The 22,928-nt window shown below is 46.1% G+C and overlaps 1 protein-coding gene across 1 annotated transcript in view; it reads right to left on the reverse strand.

The window, feature by feature from the left end:
• Nucleotides 1-22,928, reverse strand: part of RANBP3 (RAN binding protein 3) — a gene marked incomplete at its 5' end in the record, with an annotated part of 105,211 nt that overhangs the window by 18,914 nt on the left and 63,369 nt on the right. The window contains 2 exons of the mRNA XM_019550692.1: nt 2,435-2,537; nt 17,384-17,462. Coding sequence (XP_019406237.1) covers nt 2,435-2,537; nt 17,384-17,462 — 182 coding nt within the window. The remainder of the gene's footprint in view (nt 1-2,434; nt 2,538-17,383; nt 17,463-22,928) is intronic.

Genomic DNA, 22,928 nt, shown 5'->3' on the forward strand with positions numbered 1-22,928 from the left:
GCCTGTCCAGGTCAGCTGGGATCGCCCTCCTGTCTTCTGGTGCGGATGCTTTGCCCCAAAGTTTGGTGTCATCGGCAAACTTGGCCAGTCCACTTCTGACTCCAATGTCCACATCATTAATGAAGATGTTGAACAATATGGGTCCAAGGAGAGCCTTGGGGGACCCCACTGGTCACAGGGCACCATGACGATTGACTTCCATCAGTTGCTACCCTCTGGGTCTGACCACGGAGCCAATTTCCCAGCCAGCGGATCGTGATGGACCCAAGGCCACAATTGGCCAGTTTCACCAAGAGGTTATCATGGGATACCAGATCGAAGACAGCAGTGCTGGAAAACTTTCTCTGCCTCATCAAGACATGGTGGGAATCATGGAAAAATCTTGCATACTGCACTTCCCCTCAACCACCTGCACTCATGTATATGCATCTCGCATTGTGGTCAATGAAGACCATCTATTCAGGATGGCAGAGAAAAAAAAAATTGATTGAGATATTGTGAGGCCTGTTGGGAGAATACAAATTGGAACATCAATTCCATCTCAAAATTTAATGCAACTAGTGAATCCTCCGAGTGCAAATGCATCAATGACCTTTCAGGTCCCCCCCCCAAAGCATGGGAGCAAGCACTCCCACCCCCTGGCATCAGAGCCACAGCACTTCAGTCACAAATATAAACTGGTTCCCAATCAATGATGTTTTGGAACAGTTCAGTTTTGTATGTTTGCACCCTCAGCCTGTCAACCACTGTTTCTGAATGCAGCCCAGTAGCTTCAGTAGAGACAATATTTCTTCTTCCTCTAGCAGCTTGCAGGCATCACAAAAGAGCATGTCACAGGACCACCATCTGCAGAGCAAGATAACTGTGCAATACAACCCCTCTGACCCTGACTATGACATATCCCAGCTTGTAACAGTTCATCTGTGGACAAGGATAAGGAGGTATTTGCAAACCATTTATACTGACAGAACCTGGTGCTGCTGGCCATACCACTCAAGGAATTCTACTTGAAAGGCAGTCATGGCGCTGCTGTGTGGCTTGAAAATGGGGCCAATCTCCATTGCCCAGTATTTACTGGGAGTTTCTTGCCAGTAACTCTTGCAAGATAAATGTTGGAAACTGGCATGATCAAGGGGTTGGACTAAATTACCTCTTAAGGTCCCTTCCAGCCCTATTTTTATATGATACCACAGTACCTTGCGAAGTGCTTCCAAAGCACAATGAGAAGCCTGCCCTTCTCCTTAGTGCTCTGTTGTAAGCCTGCCTAGTGTGCATGGCCCAAATTATGGTGAATGAGTGATAACTATAGTTTGTTAGTTCCTATATCAATTCTATTTAATTCTAATTTATATCACAATCAGAACCTGTACCAGTTTGTCCAATGTTAGCCCAAAGCTTTAAAACTGGATAATTCCCAGAACTCTGACATGACCTGCATTTCTCATCAAATGGTCTCTAGCTTACAGGATGAGAGGAAGCTTCTAAAATTTAACAAATTAGTTTAGCTTTAGATTCTAAAACACTGGTCACCAACCAGCGGGTCTCAGTCCACCAGCAGATCTGAGAGCCTCTTGGAGTCGATCCATGGCTGGGGTGTGGGACTGAATGCCTGTGTGCATGCACCCCAGCCCAGCAAGTCAATCAGTGGGGGAGGGAAGGGGCAGGGGCTAGATTGAGGCCCCCACTGTGAGAGACAGCACTGCATAGGCAGGAACAAGGGTAAGTTGAGTGCAAGTGGTGCCCTGATTGGATGGGACTTACCTGCTAGGGAGGCAGCACCCCAAATAATTGTCTCCCTCTCCCTGTGCCTTGATCTGAACCCCCTCCCCCCTTCCCTCCCCACAGACTTACCTGCTGAGGAGGGGGGAAGGGAGAGGTGGTGGCAGCAAACAGCAGATCTTGGGTTGCTTTTAAATGCCAAAGGTAATCTTCTACTTAAAAAAAAGTTGGAGACCACTGTTCTAAAACATCTGGAATTCCCCATTTCCTTGGCATAAATTCTACCTGTTCAGACCATCACGTAACCAGCACTGAGGCTGGAGATGCTATATCTCAAAACAAGTATCAACTAAAATAAGTCTCTTGTCACCATTCCTGACTGACAGGACTGACCCTATGAGCTTCAAAGTCATGCCACTTTCACACTGCTGCAGATAATCCTTATGCTCTGGGACATAAGAGTTCCTACCAAGTGCCAGAGCGCCCTTCAAGGACTATTAATACTAGGCAACAGGATCAGAGAACTTGTATACTTTTTTTTTTTTTTTAAATGTTGGGTAGAAGGACCACTAAAAACAACAGCAAGATCTTTGTATTTTCATATGGTAATAGTACACTAACAACTCCAAACATTTAACAAGTAATACCTATTATACTAGCAGTAAAAGAGTACTGTTTTTATGGATTACTTCTCAAAGTACATTTTGCTATTTACCTTTTTCTGGAGTTGCTTCCTGTGAAGAAGATTCAGAGCCAGATTCTGAAGCAGTATTCTCCTTGTTACTCTCTGTACCACCATCATTTGATTTTGGTGGGCTCTGTTGGGGGGGAAAAAAGGAAAAAACTTTTGATGTGCAAAAACACGGATGCATGTATATGGTTCTTTGAGTAGTTCTCCATGTTTAGAAACGCTATAACAAGGTATCAGGATATCTAGAACCTCTCAGTGCACATAATTCCCTAATATAAATTGTAACCCTATCCTGACTGACCTAGTGGTGATAGTGGTTGCTGCAGCAGAGTGGGTGGGTAGAGATGAGATTGCATTGGTGATGTTTCCACTTGTGCACCAATATGGTAAAATAATATAATGTGACGAGTGACGGGGGGAGGTGAGAGAGGGCATAATAGCACTGAACAGCAAAATTTGGGACTTTGCTACCAGCTATCAGCACAGACGACAGTGACATGGGGTACATCAACACCTGTTGATCCTGCACTGTCAGGGCTGAAATCAGGGCTCCTGAACTATGCGGTATCTTCAACACTGAGTTGCCTTCTCTGTCGGACAGATTAATGCTATGTACCTAGGCCCATAACCCCTTCACCAAGGGGAGTCCCATGACTCATCTTCTCCCTCCTCAGCTTTGAGGGGTGAGGAGCTGGTGCCAGATGTCTCTCTGGAGCCGAACTCCAGTTTGTCCTAAGTACTGGATGCTGAAGCAGACCTGGGAGAGGGAAGCAGGCTGGGTTAGAATTATAGGGTTGGAAAAGGCCTCGTGGATCATCTAGTCCAACCTCCTGCAGAAATGCAGGATGTATTAGTCCTATACTAAATGAAATAAATACCTTTTCAGAGTCTTCTTGCAAGCAACTTATGAAGGAGATGCCACATTTTCCCAAGGCAGCCTTTTCCACTAATCTGCTGTTCTAAAAGGAGGGAAGTCCCACCCCCGAATTTAAATTAAAACTGCTTTTCTGCAGATTAAGAACCCACTGCTTCATATCCTGCCCTGTGTAGCAAAGAAGAATAGTTGCTCTTCCTCATCTTCATGGCAATCTTTCAAATATTTTGAATCCTGCTATCATGTCGCCCTTTGTTCTATTTGTCAAAATGAACATACCTATTTTCTATTAGAGTTTGTGTTCCAAGATCTAGAACATTGCTGTCCCTCACCTCTGGATCTATTCACATTTCTGCACATCTTAAATAGCAGCATACAGAACTGAGCCCAATTCATTAAGCTAAGGCTTAACAAATACCAAGCAAAGTGGTATCATTACTTCTCACATCTTATATCCAACACTCCTGTTTAATGCAGCCCAAACACAGTTTTGCTTTTCTTGTGACTAATCGCACTGCTTCCTCATGTTGAGTCAGTGATCTACCAAAACTCCAAAATCTGTTTCTTAACAACACTATTGGCCAGCTGGTTGCAACAACATAAGAACTGCCATTTCCTGGGTCAGACCACAGAGGTCCAATCTTGCCCTGTACTATGGGTCACATTACCAGAGTGAATACTAAAAAAGAATGAACAGGGTATGATCAGGGTTTTTTTCCCCCCCAACTGGCCCAGGACAGACTGCTATGGAACTCTACATGGAACCTCCCATTCTGACATTGATCAATTTATAGTTACTCACTGCTTACCGTTATTCTGCCAGTAATATATGCACCTCTGTGATTCTACCTAGCCCATGACTACAGCAGAGAAATGAGAATGTCCCATGTGACTGTCAAAAGCCTAACTAATGTTCAAACACCATATTTATTTCCATACCACAGGCCCCAAATAAGACAGGCACCTTGTTATGGGAAGGCAGAATGGGGAAAAGGGCTTAAAGGTTTTTCCAGGTTTTTACCTGCCATGGCTCCAGTTCACTCAGGATGGCAGCAGCTCACCTAGGGGCTGATTGTTTAGGCTGCATGGAGCAGGGGTAGATGCCATTGAATGTCATTCTTCCCCCCTCTCCCCCACAAACAACTACTTGTTTAACCCTCTCGCAGCCACTGCCATTAGCCCTCTCAAAACTAATTCAGTATCACCTGTGAGAGGGTTTAAACCTGTAGTTGTTGCCCCTAAGGCAAGGGGAGGGGGAATGCTGCAGACTGGGTGAGCTGGTGCTGGGCAGTCCCCTGCTGCCATTCCCACCTCCATTCTAGTACAGAAAACTATTTCCTCATTTAACATATATACCCCCATTTCAGCTGGCTATTTTTTGATAAAGAGGTACACATAGTACATAAGTAAATACAGTATATTATGTGCACGGCATTTTCTTGATCCATCAAAACAGCTGTCTTGTCAAAGATGGAAATCAATTTGGTTTGGCATTATTTGTTCCTAGCAAGTATCCATGTTGTCCAAAGGTTGACAACCCATGACCATTTATCCAACCCACAGAGTGAGGGGGCTTCTCAGGGCCCCTCTTCCCAGCCCTTTTCACCTTCCCATCAGAACTTACCCAGATGGCAGCCACTGCCCCCTCCCCCGCACCCACCCATCTTGGGCATTTCCCCATTGGGATACCCTCAGCAAGTAGAACAATGGAACAGGCTATGTCTACATGCAAATCAATATGGATAATTAAGAGCCAACTCGGGGGCCTGAAGCACCCACAACCCACACATTTCCTGCTCTTGTCCCTCTTCATCTGGCTACATTATTCAGTAACAAGCCAATTTTGGGGGAGTTTATATAGTGCAATACATAAGGATAGCGGGAAAGCAAGTGTAGAGGTACTTTGTACTTTCATACAAAAGCAGTAGTTTCATATTAATATGCATAAACATTACAGATCACTTTTGAAAACGTTTACTGGTTTGTAGGTAATTGTAATAAACAAATGTAATATCTGTACCTTTTAACCAACAAAATAGCATGTTCAAAAATCAAGCATGGCAGTTAAACACTGGAACAAGCTACCTAGAGAAACTGTAGAATCTCCATTTGGGGGAAGTGTTTTTGAAAGTATAACACAAATTAGGGTCTGAGTTTCAGAAAACTTTATAGAGTAACTAACTACCAAAAAAAAAAAAAAACAAACCTTGGTTAACTTTGAGTACTGCAGCAAACTCAGGAGTATATATGCAAAATGCTGGTTCCCCAGGATCACTGTTTGAACTTGATTCAATTACTTACAAAAGATTTTTATGAGAGGTTTTCAGATATTATCTCTCGTAAAAAAAGACACAGGACTGCTCCAGATCCTTTCACAGGACACAGCTGAAGGAAGTGAATCATCCTTGGAATTCAATTACTTAATTGCCAAGTAGTTTAATACTAAAAAAACCCAAGCATCAATAGTCCTGAAGTCACTGGGCTTTTATTCAGCTCCTCTAAAAGAATATTCAAAGACTGAGCATGAAAATAGGTAGCTTGTCCAGCTTAACCTACATCTGTGAGAAAACAATTTCACAGCTGAAGTTGAACAAGTCCAGCTTCAGGTCACAACTGATAAGACTCTGATCTTCATTCAGTTGTGCAGATTGGAATATCATAGTCTCACTCCTAATAGGCCTACCACAAAGGCCAAAGCAATTTCACTTCTGAGACCAGGTGTCTCATCAGACTGCACCCTACACCTGATCCGCACTGCAGAACCCACTGTAGGGAAAACCACAACCACCAAGCCTGCTGCCTCCATTGCTTCTGCCCAGACCACCGCAGTGAAGGCCCCTTCCCCCAACAAGTAGTATGAGATCTGCCGCCACCTGATCCCACCCCACATCAAACTCTGTGTAGACACTGGCACAAGTTGATGAGGCTGCTGCAAATCTCATGGCCACAAACATACGGCATAGTGGCACTGTTCCTTGCAGCAGAGGCTGCCACCCAAGAGGCAGTGGAAAAGTGATCTCTGCTGGAGGTTACTCAAGCAGAGGGGGTTGATGTCCCCCTCAAACTTCAAAGGACCTCTAAACCAGGGCAGTGCTCAGCTCCATACCACCTCAGTGTGGCCCATACCAAACCACTTCTCAGCCTGGGAAAGGTCACATCCCCAATAACATCCCTCCTACTGGAGTGCTGAGACCCCAGCCTCCACCACCACATGCAATCCGTCCCCTGCCAGGTCACCATCCAGTTGGTGATGGGTGCTAGGATGGAGGTAGAGGAACCCTTCATGGTCTCCTTCCCGGGTATCCTATACAGTCCATTGCTCCTCAGAGAAGATCACATGATTCTTACGGCAGGCACTGGGATACCTATGCCAGGAGTGGCCAAAGACAATCAGGTCTACTATCTAGCCCATTGATCCTCAATCAGGTACTGCAGCACCCCAGGGTGCCTTGAAATCCTTTCAAGTTAGGTGCAAATAAAATTCACAGGATAAACCACAAGATTAAATAGGAATCCATAATATTTAACAAAAATTCTGTGACGATCTTTCTGAGCTCCTTGCATCAGAAAAATTATTACTCTATTATTTTTCCATAGAAAACAAGTAAAAAATTAAGAGCTGCATTTTCCAAGGGGTACCTTGAGTTTAACAAGATTGAGAAACACTGTCCTTGGCCACAACCCCTCCACCAGGAATGGATTCATCCCTGCCCACCAAACGGTAAGTGGTAGCTAAACCCTAAAGAACAGCTAACAACTGCCTTGGCCAAGCAGAAAGCACAGGAGCAGCTCAGTTCTTCTGACATGGAGGAGACTGTCAACTCTGGAGCTACACCTAAAAACCAAGCCCAGGAAAAAAATCAAACAGGTGGAGACCACCCTGGAGAAAGACTCAGAACCAAGTGCATCCTGGAGCCACAGAACCTATGGAGGAGATCCACAATTCTACCACTCATGATTTGACATCCATCACCACAGGTACCAAAGTTCAAGCCCTGACTTTGGCTACCTCTGGAGCAGATTTAGCAGTGAATCCCTCTCTCGGACAACCTAAGGGAGGTGGGAGCCAAGTGACTCTCACCAGCAAGCCCCAAAGAAGTCCACATTCCTGAAGACTCCAGGGTGGACCGCACCACTGAGGTGCCCACACTATCTCCAGACCCAGTGTCACCATCCGTGTCACAGCCCTAAACTCTGCAAAGAGAGAAGGAAAGACCAGGGTCCTTTAACAGTCATCTGAACTCTGAGGAGGATCCTACATAGAACCCATTGTCTCCTGCCCTGCCACCCAACCTGTCTACCCCTTCCCCAGCTCCAGGGGGTACATTACTCCTTCCACTGGTGCTGGGGGAGAAATACAGCCACATTATCCAGGAGTCAGAAGGAGGCCCCCACAGGAATCAGGGACAAGGAGAAAGACAACCAGGACTCCAAGGGGTGGTAGAGCCTGCTGATCTCAGCCCCAGGTGTGCTCAGGAAAGTGCTGCTGTATTTCCTGAAGAGCATGCTGCACTCTGGAAACAAGGTACAGCTCACTAGAGATCACTGGGGACCCTGGTGCTGTGAGGATCCTAGTGGGGGAGGGCAAGGGGCCCAACAGGTAGAATGACAAATCTACCAGTGATGCCACAGCTTCCAGTATATCCTCTACACCTGCAGGAGCAGGGCAGCATTGCTGTTGGGTCACAAATGACACCACCCCTTGCAAGGCCCCTGCTAATCCTCCCACCGTCACCTACCCATAAGGACCCTTACCATTGCCACCCTTAATAGCTACGGTTGCAGGACAGGTCTCCACAAATGCCAGGTATTCATTTACCTGTAAGCAGCGGAGGACTGTTGTTCCTACAGAAGACTCATACAACCCCAGATGAGCCACATGCAGGGTAGGGGGACAGGTTCTACTTTGGGTACCTCATCTTATGGGGTTGCACATTTGTTCTCCCTGGGCATGGGGCCAGAGCTCATGCTGACAGTTGAAGTGATACCAAGCTGCCTGCTACTTTTCTGGGTCAACACATCAGGTCGTCCTGAATCTGCCTAACATCTATGCCCCGGGAACCAACAGTGAGAAGGCAATTCTATCAGCAAGCTCCCAACTACCTCAGCAACTTGAGTCCTCATGAGTATCTAGTACTCAGCAGGGACTTCAAGAGCAACATTGAGGTGCAAGACAAAAAAGTGGCAGGGAATGAAGCCAGGTCACCACAGACAACTTAAGGGAGGACACCACTGACCACTTTGATAGATGGCTGGCATGCCCACCACCACCACCACATTCACCTTTGTCAAGGCAGATGAACATCAGGCATTCCACTCCTGACTAAACGAGATCTACACCTCCCTTCCTGAACCCTATCCAACTCCACACCTCTGGCATTTGGCAAGTCTCCTCCAGTGACTGCCATCTTGCCTATGCTCAGGTCACTCTGCAACCTGAGCATACAGGCCCAAACTACCAGCACTTCAACAACAGCCTGCTGGAGGATGTAGCCTTTGTAAAATACTCCTGGAAGTTCTTGCAAGCTTTGCCCAAGCAGCAGAGGACCCTTCCCTCAGCATGAAGATGGTGGGATGTGGGGAAGGTTCATATGGGGCTCATGCTGCAACTACATCCAGGGGAAAAAAAAAACAAAAAAAACTGACAGAGGAAGGTGGCCTTAGAGCAGCTTAAGGTTTCAGGAGATGGAGAAGCTCCTTGTCACTGACCCAGATAATCTGCCCTCCACAGAGGGAGTCAGGAGAAACAGGAAGAGCTCTAGACACTACTACACTAGTGAAGCATGTTTGGCAACCACTGATCCTTCCAGATCATGATGTATGCATGAGGTCTCCCAGACCTTTGATGCATATGCCTAGGCAGGAGTTTTTGGAGGAGTGGAGTCTGCCCAGACTTTCCACGCCCCCTTTAGGCCACTGACACAGAATCCAAAGGCTAGACTGAGCCAGACATTTGGTGCCTCCACGACTGTATTTGCATAAGTGTCCAGGAATTGAACCTGGCTCTCCAGTGTGGCAGACAAGGATTCTACCACTGAACCACAGGGGACTCCAGTGATGCATGTAAGCTCATGGTTTTAGCTTTTCAGAGATGGACCATGGCTCCTACTTTTTCTATGCCCCAGAGAAGAGGAAGTATTTTTTTGATGTAGCTAAAGTCTGTGTAGACAGACATCCACCTTAAAGCAGACAGAGGATTCTAGGGCACACCATCTTCAACAACCCGCACTTGGTCCAGGACCTCCTCAAGCTTGCTTGGACGGATAGCTTCAGTCCCTACTGTGTGAAATCTTCAATGCTGTATTGCTTCCCCAGAGGGTATGGTTAAACTCAACTGGAACCCGACTGAACTCATCTTCTCGCAGGGAGTGTGACAAGGCTACCAATTGTCTGGCAAGCTCTACATTACCACTGAACCTTTCCTTTCTCTCCTATCCAAGCAGCTCATAGAGTTGGTGTTAGCCAAGACGGCAATGAGTCATCCTCATGCAGATGGATTGGTAAACTGCCATCTACTGGACAGCCTCCTCCGCCTTGGCCAAATGGGTGAAGAGTTCTGACCTGGTAGCAGATAATGGGTGGCAAGTGGACCCAACACCATCTGTGCTCCAAGCCATCTGGTAAAGTGCAGGCCTGCTGCTTTATTTGGGGGTCAACCTGTCCTCCCAGTCATCCTTTCATTCTGGAGAACTGAGACCAACTTGAAGTCCAACTGTCCAAATGGCTTCATGTCTTGAACAGGGTGGCCCCAATGTTCTGTTCCTCTGCAGGATGGCACTGGTCACCTGGCTTAACACCTTGCCTGAGGGAGGGGGAAGGGAGGGGAAAGAACAGGCCTGGTCTGCATCCACAATCAGGCCCTAGGAGATGCTACTTGCAGTCAGACACCATGGTGCATAATGGGGTACACTTTCCTCTGCTGCCTCTGATGGTTCTGATAGAACCTGAAACTCTTCTACCTGAGATACCTCCCCATGAGAGACCTTAGAAAGCTGTCTAATTTCTACTAGGACCTCCTCAGAACTTGAAGGTTAGTCTCCTCTTCCAGATTCTTGAGTGTATACTTCATTGACAAGTCCCTGCTGAAAAAAAATGGCAAGTCCCAGCTGGTGGTGCTGGTAATGAAGGAGCCCTGGGTGCACTGGAAGATGGTCCTGGCCAACATCTTTCATATGAGAAACCTCCTGGATTTTGACAGGCAGGGATGGGCAGATCCCTCTGTGCTGGCCCAGAGTACAGAGCTGCCCACACCACAAGCACCCTGCCATTTTATTGCAGGATGATAGAATCATAGAGAAGTAGGGCTGGAAAGGACATCTATTAGGTAGAGTAACCACACATTCCAGTTTGTTCATGAACAATCCCAGATTGTGTAGGCTGGTCTCGGCCTATTGGTGAAAAGTCTCAGAGGCAGGGGCAGGTTTCATAGTTTCTAGGGTCGGAAGGGACCTGAGCAGATCATCTAGTCCGACCCCCTGCCATGGCAGGAAAGAGTACTGGGGTCAAATGACCCCAGCAAGATGTTCATCTGACCTCCTCTTAAACACCCCCAGGGTAGGAGCCTGCACCACTTCTCTTGGAAGTTGGTTCCAGACCCTAGCCGCCCTGACCGTGAAGTAGCGCCTCCTGATGTCTAGTCTGAATCTACCTGTGCCAGCTTGTGACTGTTATTCCTGGTCACTCCAGGTGGGCAAGGGTGCAGTCTGGTGAGGGAGGTGGCATGGCGAGCCAGGCAGGTGGGCAAGCAGGCACCACTGCTACTGTATTGGAGTAAGGAGGGCACGCTAGAGGGGTGCCCAGCTCAGCCTGTCCCCCCACATTTAGCCACTGCCCAGGAAGAACTAGACTGGACACAAACCATGCCACTCCACCTCTTTACCAGACTGCACCCAGCATTCCTGTGCCTCTGCCTGCAGCAATGCTGCTGGCTTGGGGGTGGGGCGGGGGGAGAGAGAGGGAGGGGGAAAGCAGTGCCCCAGATCTCCTTAAAAATAGTCATCCTATCCACAGGTCATCTAGTCCAACCGCCTGCCTGAGGCAGGATCATCCTCATCCAAACCATCCTATACAAATCTATAATCTAACCTCATACTAAAACAACCCTGACAACACAAGAAATCACAGCCTAACACAAGGCATCATACCCTAAAGGGAGATCAAGACTATTATGCCACTGATATTCCTTGTCTACATCCAACAGGTCCTGACCAGCCCTGGAACTCATCAAGGGACACCTGTCTCACCAATCCCTGCAACCTCTCCCTCACTGGCTGGGGGACATCAAACTAGCACACTTGATAACAGTCAATCACCACAAGCTCTATATGCTAGTGCTCCATTTGATTTACCACTTCAACCCCATGTTACCTAGGTGGAATGCTTAGGAGGTTTGGTATCTTGGATTATGGGGTAATGCTCAAGGAGAAGGACTACTGAGAAGAGACGGGGGTCCACTAGGCTCACTAACCTAGGAAGAAGGGCTTTAAAAGCTATGTTCACTGGGAGATGGAGACCAAAGCCCTGTAGACAGGGAACCTGGAAAAAAAATTTAGTAAAAGGCAATAGTGGAAACTTTTGTCTTATTTTTCTCCCTGAAAAAATGCTATCAGGTAGTTACCAGAAACATTTACACATCAATGAGAAAAACATGGAAAATAACCAGGAAGAAATGGAAGTCCTAGTACAATCCTGAAATAATTATGCACTCTGGATTAAGACATGGTAGGATAGTAGTAGGACTAGTGTACTGTCATGTGCAGGTGAAGAAGCCAACTAGGGAGAAGGGGGGAAATATTTTCTTAACTTGCTATTCACAAACCGGAAGGAATCAGTTGAGAATTTGGAAGTGGAAAGTAACTTGGGTGACAACCACAAAATGGTAAGAATTTAAGATCTTATAGAGAAGGAAGGAAGGAGGATGAGCAGCAGAATAAAGACACTGGACTTGGGGGGAAAAAAAAAAGCAACAAAATATATTAAAAAAAGAAGCAGCTTTTAACAGTCAGGGAATTGGTAGGCAGGATATCCAGGGAGGCAAGTAATCCAGGAGAGCTGGCTGTATTTTAAGGAGGCCATATTATGGGCACATGAGCAAGCTATAGAAGGATGGGAAGTGCAACAGGAGGCCTGCCTGGCTAAATTAATCTCTTCAAGGCATTGAAACTCAAAAAAGAAATCCTACAAAAAGTGAACGCGGTCACATTACAAGGGAAGAACACAAGAATAAACTGCAGAAGCATGCAACACATATGTATGGGAGAGCACGATGCTGGTGCTGGTCATGTTGCACGAGGTGAGGGAGACCCCTCCCCCACTACAGTTGCCCCCATGGTATGGCCCAGAAGATGCATGCTGGCATCATGTGTGACCTCCAGCTGTGCCAAAGTTAGACAGCCCTAATGCAGAAAAACAAAATACTTCCAAGACAGCAGGGCCAGATGGAATATACCCTAGGGTACTGAAAGAATTGGCTGAGGTAATTCCAGAGCCACTGGCTATCCCCTTCAAGAACTCTTGGAGGTTGTGAGGTCCCATACGATGGGAAAAGGGAAAATATAGTGCCCATCCTAGGAAAGGGATGGAAGAGGATCCAGCGAATTAAACCAGTCAGACCGACCTCAATACCTGGAAAGATTATGGAGCAGGTCCTCAAGGAATCTGCTCTGAAGCAGCTAGAGGAGTACAAGGTGATTGGGATTACCCAGTATAGATTCACCAAGAGCAAGTCATACCTAACCAACTTGATTTCCTGCTGTGGTAAGATAGACAGATGAAGCAAATATAATATATTTAGACTTTAGCCAGGGTTTTGACTGAGGAAATACAGACGAGATGAAAGAACTGTAAATTGTATAACTGGTTGGATTATCATGCTCACTGATTAGTCAGCAATAAACTAAACCAATGTCTAGCTGGGATAAGGTATTAAGTGAGACTCCCCAGAGGTCTGTCCTTCATCCCATATTGTTTAACATAATCATTAACGATTGGGAGGATGGCACAGAGTGCCCTTTTAGCAAATCTGCAGATGATACCAAATTGGATGGAGTTTCAGACACTGAAGGATACAGCTAGGATCCAGAACAACCTGGACAGACTGGAGAAACGGTCTGAAATCAAATGAGTGAAATTCAATAAGGGGAGGTGCATAGTCCTGCTTCTGGGACAGAAAAATTGCATACACAAAAACAGACTGAGGAATGACTGGCTAGCCTGCAGTACTGAAGGAAAGGGCCTGGGAGTTACAGTGCACCATAAACTGAATATTGGGCAAAGACAGCCCTGTTCCTTTGATGTTACCAAGTTGCAAGCAGTCAGGTCAGGGACAGGGCAAAGTTAATTACTTAATAAACACAGTTGGGAAGGGGACTGCACCTGGGGTGAATATTAACCGATTAGGAGCCAGCAGCTGCTTAAGTCCACAGGAAGCAGCTTTCCTTTGTCCCCTGGGGCACAGCATGGAGAGATCCAGCAGAGATGCCAAGAGCGGCAGACCCAGCACCAAAGCAGCTTGTGGATAAAGACTGGCCAACTGGGTATAGGCAACACAGGTAAAGTAAGGAGGTGAGGAAGCGAGGAGAAACTTACTGGTTGAGAGAAGGTCCCACAGAGAAAGGATCTGCTCGTACCGCAGGAAAGAGAAGAGAGAGTGGGACTGGAGTGGAGCTGACTGACTTGTGGGAGTGGGCTGCACAGTGGTGGAGAAAAGGGAGACCACGAGCTGTGAGAACAGCCAGGGTGCCCCACAACCTGTGGGGAAGTTACTAATAAAGCAATCTTCTTTTATCCTGCTTCTGGGGTGATTTACTACACTCTCTCTCTTTCAGGAATTAACTTCCTATTCTTCCATCATTCCAAAGCGTGGCAGGCAAGTCCCAGGGAGAGAGATTTCGTTATTCACCCCTATCCAGCCACAATGAATAAACAGTGTGCACTTGTTGCAAAAAAGAGCCAGCAACATACTGGGTTGTATTAACAAAATAGGATCTCTTGCAGATCAAGATAAACAATTCTTCCACCTTATTTGGCACTGGTGAGGCCTCCCCTGGAGTACTGTGTCCAGTTTTGAGCCCCATGCTTCAAGAAATATGCAGACAGATCTGAAAAAGTCCAACAGAGTGACAAAAATGATTGAAGGCTTTGCTAACATTACTTATGAGCAGGGAATCTGGGTTTTCTGTTCACCACAGAAAAACGTGGTAAAACCTGGATTTTTTCATTTTAAAGGAGAAAACCATGGGAAATGGGGTTCTCTCTTGCAGGCTAGCAGAAATCCAGTCTGCAAGGGGCTGCGGGGAACAGAAAAGGGTGATAAGGCAGGGAGCGCCACATGTACGTGTGTACAAATCACATGCACATGGCAGCCAGGCAACATAGAAAGAAACTCCCACAGTTCACAGCACGCAAGTCTGAGTGGAAAGAGGGGAGGATTGAGGCCCCCATTGTGAGGGAGGGAAGGAGTTGGGCAGGGTTGGGAATGCTGCCCAGCCGGGGTGGTATGTGAGGCTTGGGGCCCAAATGCACAGCCGCAGGACCCAGGTAGGGAGTGGGACAGAGCAATGGGCAGCTCATCCAGAGGGTGGTAGAGGGGCTAGCTCCCTACCACTAAGCACATTCCCAGGAAGAGGCATGGGGGGCACGTGCCTGTCAGATTTGTGCATGGATCAGGGATGGATACAGGCTGCCCATTGTAGGCTCAGTGTTCCCCACCCTATTGCCCTCCCCCTGGGGCCTCTGCAGCCCAGCACGTGGGACCTGGTGCAGCAGGGCAGGGCAAAGTGAGGTAGGGAAGCCTGCTGCCACCGCTGAGAGCCCCTCACCGCTAGAGCGAGGCATCCCCTGCCCACCTGTCAGTAGCAGGAGTAGCAGCATGGAGATGTGCTGGATGTGAGTATTGGCGAGTAAAGGGGCAGAGGGAGCTCCGATTTTCTGTGATAAACCCAAAATCAGTGTCAAAATGTATAAGTTTTTAGAATTTATTTTATAATAGTGATCAAGGCATTAGTAGACTACCAAACTGCTTTAAACTTGTAAATGTATCAATAAAACATTTTGTTCAACTGATACCATGTGTGTGCAACATTTCATTTTAAAATCACTGAAAGGCATGGATTTTGGGTGGTACAAGTCACAGAATTTGTGATTTTTCTAAACAGAGAAAACCAAGATCCCTGCTCATAAAGGAAAGGCTGAACTTACCAAGGTTATTTAATATGAGAATTATGGCGGAGGGTGACAATTGTAACAGATGGAGATGGACTTTCCTCTGTGGCAGTAAGGAAGGGACAGAACTATAAGCAACAGCCTCAAACTGTAGCGGAGGTTAGAGATTAGGAAGAACTTTTCGACTCAGAGTGGTCAAGCACTGGTCCAGGTTTGAAGAAGTTGTAGAATCTCCATCAAGGGAAATTTCAGGACCAGGTTAGACAGACACTTGACTGGTATGATTTAGTCGGGGATGATCCTAGTCTTAAGCGGGAGACAACTAGATGACCTCATGAGTCCTTCTTTTCTATGGTCTTAAATCCCAAAATGAAGTAGGGGCAACCACCTAAATTATCAGAAGGCAGGTTTAAAAACAGAGAGAAAATATATATTTTTTTTTTTTAAACACACACACAGAGAATTTACTTATAGAGTCAGTAAAAAGACAGATGCAAAGAATTCAGTTGGCTTCTCTGCTATGGCACTATCATCTCTGAGCACATTTTTTTTTTTTTTTTATACCTGGTAATCTAATGGTCCCACCAGGCTGGCTTTCTGCTTCTAACGTAGCAAAAAAAATTTATTGTTAACTTTAGTGCCTTGTGCAAGATGCTCTTCAAATCCTTTTTTGGCTTACCTTATTACATTTTTATATTTACGTTTTATCTGTCAGAGTGCATATGCTTCTCTGTTTTCCTCATTTGAAGACATTCTCTTTTTTTTTTTGTATGATGTCTTTGCCATTGATAGCCTCCTCAACTTTGCTATTAAGCTATGCAGGGCTTTTTTTTTTTTTGGACCACTTGGTACCTTTTTTGGTTTTGATGCACACACTTGTCCTGAGCAGTATTTCTGTAATATACAGGTTTATCATATCATGGTTAGTCTGTCTCAAGTTTCCTATCACCTTCACATTTGCAACCAATTCTTCCTTACTGGTCAGAATAAGATGCAAGCTGAAGTGAATGGTATTAATAGTGATGTACAGAAGAGTGGAGCTAAAACCCCCCCACATTGGTATTAGTGGCAAAGAACCTGCCTGATCACTAAGGGATTTGGCTACCTTAGCTAATGATCATGTCAGGAACTGGGCCTCTGATGCACAAATCCATAGTAATTTTCATAAATCACTCCAGAAAACAGGATGTCATGTAGTAGCCCCAGCTTCTCAGGTCCTGCTGAAAAAGAATGTTCTACTTGCCAGTCATGGTTTCCAAAGGGCATGTCTAAGCAAGGACTCACACAGTTGAGATCAATTTATTCTATGCAACTTAAGACACTATACATGAATGTGCAGATGCCTTCATTCGTGAGGCAAACCGAAGCCCCTGAATACGTGCTTCCACATAGGGGTTTTGGGGTACCTTAAGTGGATCAACTTCATACTATTTCATTGATTTGCCTTAACTTGCCAAAGTGATCAGATTCTTGACACGAGTCCTAGGAGAGCAAGCATCTTGCGTGGCCATCACTTGGAGACATACTACACTTACCTCAACCAGGACTGGCCTTAACTCCAACTGGTCAGCTGAACACACAACTAAGAAAAACTCGCAATAAAGGTGGTGGGAATGTGCCCTGAAATGTTAACTATAGCAGCGTCCAGTTAACTTTGCTGACAACTGGTTAGTTGCAAAGGGGAAGGTTTGAAAGACAATGTGCTGAAACAAATGGAACAACTAAGTCAGGCACCTAAATACCTCTGAGGAGCTGAGCTCAAGTGGTAATTGGGGTCACAGTCATCCATGTGCTGCCACAAAGACATTTAACTCTAGTGCAGTTCTAAGCAATACTGGTGACCAGATTCCATACAAGCTTTCATATCTCAGTGAATGGGAATCAACATAAACAATATCCAAAAGAAATATCAAATTTCATAATCAATGGGTACTCACCAACACTCTCTCACTCATATTCTGTCCAAAAACAAATTTGTTGCTGGATGGATCGGCACTGTTTGTAGAATTCTCTAAACTGGAGGGGAGGAACAGGGGGATAAAAAACAAACAAATGTTTTCATTAACACAGTGAAAAGAAGTTAATGATCAATAACAGCTTAAGAACAAGGGATCAATTTTCACCGGCCGGACCTTGAGTTGTTTGTTCCCTGACACAATGAGAATAAGGAAGCGTGAGGCATTATGAGGAGACAAATCAGCAATGCAGAAATACGCATGTTATGAAACCTGACATCCTCAAACTTTCTTACTTTCTTGTACAAGTTCTGTATTTTGTCAAGTTATGCCCTATGCTCACATACTAACCTCCACATATCTGCTTTAAAAAAAATTACAAATATAAGCATCATCTCACATATTTCTATTTAATATTTCTATTAAAAAGGCTTACAATATATTATACTGAATATCAGTTTACAGGTCAAAAGCACTTGTTTTAGCATTTGAGATTTCTGAGCTAAATAGTCTTTTTCCTCTCTAACTACTAGAATTATTCATTTGAAAAAAAGTACTCACACTTTTTTCCAGTGGTTTTTAAACAAACTCTAAAGATAATAGACGAGCAACATAGATTAAGTTATTCTTCCAGTCCTACTGATTGAAAAATGCATGCAGCATCACAGCGTGCCTGTTTGTTCCTTATGCTAATCTAACCTTCACCCTTTTCTAATGGAATGGTGTTTCTATAACAGCAGTTTAACTCCAATATTATTTGACTATCAATACTATCGACTCTTCTATCCTTCCCTTAACGTCTTTAAATTTTACGAGGAACAAAAGAAAGTAAGTATTTCCAACCATGAGCAACACACCCACAATAATTATTTTAAACAGGAAATGCAAAGAACTACCATCTTTTGAATAACCTAGCACAAACTAGCATTCAAAGCCTGGAAATCTCTCATAACCATGCATGAAAAAATATAGTTAGGAGTTTAGCTCCTGTTTCACGTGTTACATTTTTATTGTTTATTTTCTAACACAGGGATGTCAAAGGTGTGTGCAGCCCACACTAGACTGACCCCATCCTGTGTGCAGCTCATGCCAGACTGGCCCGGTGCGCCATATGCAGCATGCAGAGTTGGGGCCAGTGTGCTGCGCACAACATGATGCCATTCTAGGATCTCCAGTGAAAATGACAGCTGTACCAGACTGGCCCTGCACACTGGATCTGGGTGTTGGTCTGGACTGAGCTATGTGTGGCCCATATACAGGCCATGCACACCAGATCCAGTATGCAGGGCTGCTCTGGTGTGGGTACCAAAAGCCACATATACCCCAGAACAGCCCCTCATGGTGTATAAAGTGTGCCTGGACTGGCCCCACGTGCCACATGCTCCTCAGTTCCTTCACAATTAGAAGTATGATTAGAAGTCTGAGGATTCCAAAAGACAGGATGGGTTGCAAGTTTTTCTCACATATAGATTTCACATCTCAAAGAACCACAGTTACTATACGAAAAACTCTTTTGCTTGGAGTATGCATGGGTATGACGCCCCACTGTAAGTGACAGGCAAGCAATTCATCTTCTCTTGATGAAATGAGGAAGATAAGCTCTAGTGCTTGAACAACTGTTTTCTGTACTCCTTTCTAAATCCTGACATTTGCTTTGGCATCTAGCTCCAAGGTGTGATGTTCAATAAAGGTTAGCAGGTTACTTCACACTACTGCTTAGCAGATTTATCTTTTGCAAGTTTCTTAAAAAGAGCCAAAGACCTAAAAATTCAGGTGTAGCAAAATATCTGCTGGCAGTACCATGCTACATTACCCATTTAGCTACTCTTTATGAGATGATCTGAGCTTTGGAACATCTAGCTATTCCCACTAACTGGAAGGAATTCTGAATCATTTAGTCCTATAGAAGCTCTAAAAGATATGAAAAATATCAATTGTGCAACTTTTTTCAATTTATATTAAGACTTTGGGAGGAAGACACGTAAATTAACTGATTCAGATGAAACTCCAAAACCATCATAGGGATAAAATTAAGAGTGAGGTTTCAACACCAACTTATCCCTAGGAAATATTTCTAGGGAAGGTCATTCATAAGTACCTGGAATTCAAATCATTCTCTTGGCCAATGCAACAGCTACTAAGAAAACTGTAAAAGGGAGATGAAGCAAGAAAGATTTTGTGAAAGCAGCTCAAAAGGTTTCATGAGTCAAGATGATATTGTGAGCCCAAGCAGAACATTCTAGGACTGGTGGGTTAGTATGTAACAGGTCATCAAATAACGTAAACACCATTAAATCAAATAATTAACTACAGAAGTGGATAGCAAACTGAGGTTCCTACAAGGTACACCCTACTGGAGCTGAATAATAGGCTAGAATGTTTCAAAGCAGCAAAAAAGTCAAAGATCCGAGACACTGTAACCTATATAGACAGTACATATCTGTACCCTATATTTAGAATGTTTTCCATTCTGGAAAAACAAGTCTTTCCAAGAGATGCCATCCTGCTCTGTATCAGGATCTCATGGACTTATGTAGGGCAGTCCGTCTTTAACAGCCAACACCCAAGATAAACACAGTGACTTAGGGAGCCAGCAAAAAGGGTAAGCAGTCTGCATGCAGTTCACAAGCTAGGCCAGTTCATGGGCCCCCTGCCCGTTTTTTGAAGGGCACGTCTTTCAGCTTGGCCTGAGGAAGCGGGGGGCGGAGGGGGAAGTACCTTCAGGGCAAGGAGCAACAAACAGACCCCTTCCAGGTGAGTTCACTTGGGAAGGTCTGCTCAAAAAGAGCAGTAAGAGAAAAAGGCAAATAAGAGACCCAGGGAAATGGATGGAGGACATCGCAATGCCAGATCCACTGCCTCTGCTTGCACCTGTGAGGCTTCTGTCTAGGCAGGACTGCTCACCACTGAAGCTTCCACCCAGGTCCTGGTTTGGCACTGTGGGGACTGTAGCTTGCAGGTTCCTTCCAGCAATGGCCAGGTTGGGGAGCACCTGCAGTGTGAGCCGTGTCTCCTGGTGGTGACTCTCAGGGAACCGGCAAGAGGGACATAGACTCCCAAGAGGGTGGAAGCTGGAGCCTTGTAACTTCTGGCAGCAAGCAGAGATCTTTACCTCCACTTACAGTCATTTATCTGGAGAACATATGCAGCTCTAGCAGCAGAAAGGGAGGAGCATGTTCCATTGGTGGAGGAAGACAGGCTAGGGAAGGGTCCAGATGAATGCTACCAAGAAGCAGCAGCAGCAACAGGTGGTGGTGGTTGGGGACTCCCTTCTGCGGGGGAATGGAGGGAGCCATCTGCCAACCTTACCTGTTGTCTTGGGAGGTCTGCTGCTTGCCCAGATCCGAGATGTCACAGAGGGATTACTGAGGCTCATCCAGCCCTCTGACTACTACCCCATGCTGCTCATCCATTTGGGCACCAATGATACTGCCAGGGGAGACCCTGAGCATATCAAAATTGACTACAGGCCTCTGAGTGCAAGGGAGAGGGCAGCTGGGGCTCAGGTTGTGTTTTTGTTCATCCTTCCAGTCAAGGAAAAGGGCCCAGGCAAAAGAAGTGTATCCTGTAGATTGACACTGGGCTGCACAGGTGGCGTTGCCAGCAGGGATTTGACTTCTTCAAACATGGGATGTTGTTCCAAGAAGGATTGCTGGGGAGAGATAGGATCCACCTGGGAAAGACAGGGAAGAGCATCTTTGCAAACAGGCTCGCTAAACTAGCAAGGAGGGCTTTAAAACTAGGTTCACCAGGAGATGGAGACCAAAGCCCTGGAGGAAGAGCAAGCAGGAGGGGGAAACAGGGGAGGTGTTCTCATACTTCCTGAGAAATCAAGGCAATCAACTACCTAACCTCAGGTGCCTGTACACAAATGCACAAAGCCTGGGAAACAAGCGACAAGAATTGGAAGTCCTTGCAGTCATGGTACTATGACGTGATTGGAATAACAGAGACTCGGTGGGAGCTCACATGACTGGAGCATTGTCATGGATGGGTACAAACTGTTCAGGAAGGACAGGCGGGGACGAGAGAAGGAAGAGTTGCACTTTATGTAAAAGAGCTGTACGATTGCTCAGAGCAAACATAGGGTCCATATTTAAGAAAGAGAAGAAAAAAAAAAAAGGAGGGAGCCTACCCCTGCCTCAGCCATGCTACAATCTGTGGGCAAGACAAGAGCCCCCCAAGGGGACGCTTGCCTGCCTGTACACAAATGCCAGGAGCTTGGGGAACTCGTCCTCCTGCTTAACTCAAATAATTATGACGTCAAAGGGGCAACGGAGACCTGGTGGGACTCCACCCATGACCGGACCATGGGTATAGATGGCTATACCCTGTACATGAGGGATCGAGTAGATAAAAGGGGCGGGGGTGTAGCTCTCTATGCTAAAGAAAGTTACGCATCCCTGCAAGCTGATGTTGGCTACCAGGGTGGACAACTGGAGACCCTCTGGGTTAAAATCCGTGGGGAACACAGCACAGGGGACACAATGGTGGGAGTCTACTACAGACCTCCCACCCAAAGTCAAGAGCTTGACCAGGAGTTTGCCCAGGAACTGGCTGAGGCTGCATGCTCCAGGACCATGGTTGCCATGCATGACTTCAATTACCCGGACATCTTGTGGGAGGATCACTCAGCAAAATCTGGGCGGTACCAAAGCTTCCTATCATGCGTGGATGACCTCTACCTGATTCAAGAAGTCTACAGGCCAATGAGAGGTAAAGCGCTGCTCGACTTGGTACTGGCTACTGGGGATGACCTAACCAGGGACCTAGTGATTGATGGGAAGCTGGGCAACAGCGACCACAAGCTGACCACCTTCACCATCCACAGTAAAGCTGGCAAGTCAGTCAGCAACACAGACGTCCTTCACTTCAAGAAAGCCGACTTTGGAAAGCTCAGGAGGCTCGTCAGTGAGGCCCTAAGGAACCATGACCCCAGGGGGAGGGGAGTTCAGGACGAGTACTTGCTCCTCAAGGGAGTAATCCTCAATGCACAAGCTAATTCTATTCCATCTTGGAGGAAAGGCAGCAAGAGGGCACAGCAGCCCCCCTGGCTCTCCAGGGATCTAGCAGACCTCCTGAGGCTAAAAAGAAAGGCCTACAAAAGGTTGGAGGGCAGGATTCACCTCCAATGAGGAATATTCTGCACTGGTCTGGGTCCTGCAGGAAGCAAACCAGGAAAGCCAAGGCTGCAACTGAACTCCAACTAGCTTAGAGCATCAAGGACAATAAAAAGTCCTCTTTCTTATATGTGGGGAGCTGGAGGAAAAGCAAGGGCAACACTGGACCCCTGCTGAACCACAAGGGACAACTGACACCCAGGAAAAACCAACCTATTAAATGGGTACTTTGCGTCAGTCTTTCATCAGTCCCATGGGACACCCATGCTCGCTATAGGACAGGGAGGTCTGGGTGAGGGAGATCCCCTGCCCTCCATAAATGCTGACCTCATGAAGGAACATCTTGAGAAGCTGGATACCTTCAAGTCAGCCGGCCCTGACAATCTACATCCCGCGGTACTCAAGGA

Source organism: Crocodylus porosus, unplaced genomic scaffold (assembly GCF_001723895.1).
Source record: "Crocodylus porosus isolate Cpor-Errol unplaced genomic scaffold, CroPor_comp1, whole genome shotgun sequence".
Lineage (NCBI taxonomy): Eukaryota > Metazoa > Chordata > Crocodylia > Crocodylidae > Crocodylus > Crocodylus porosus.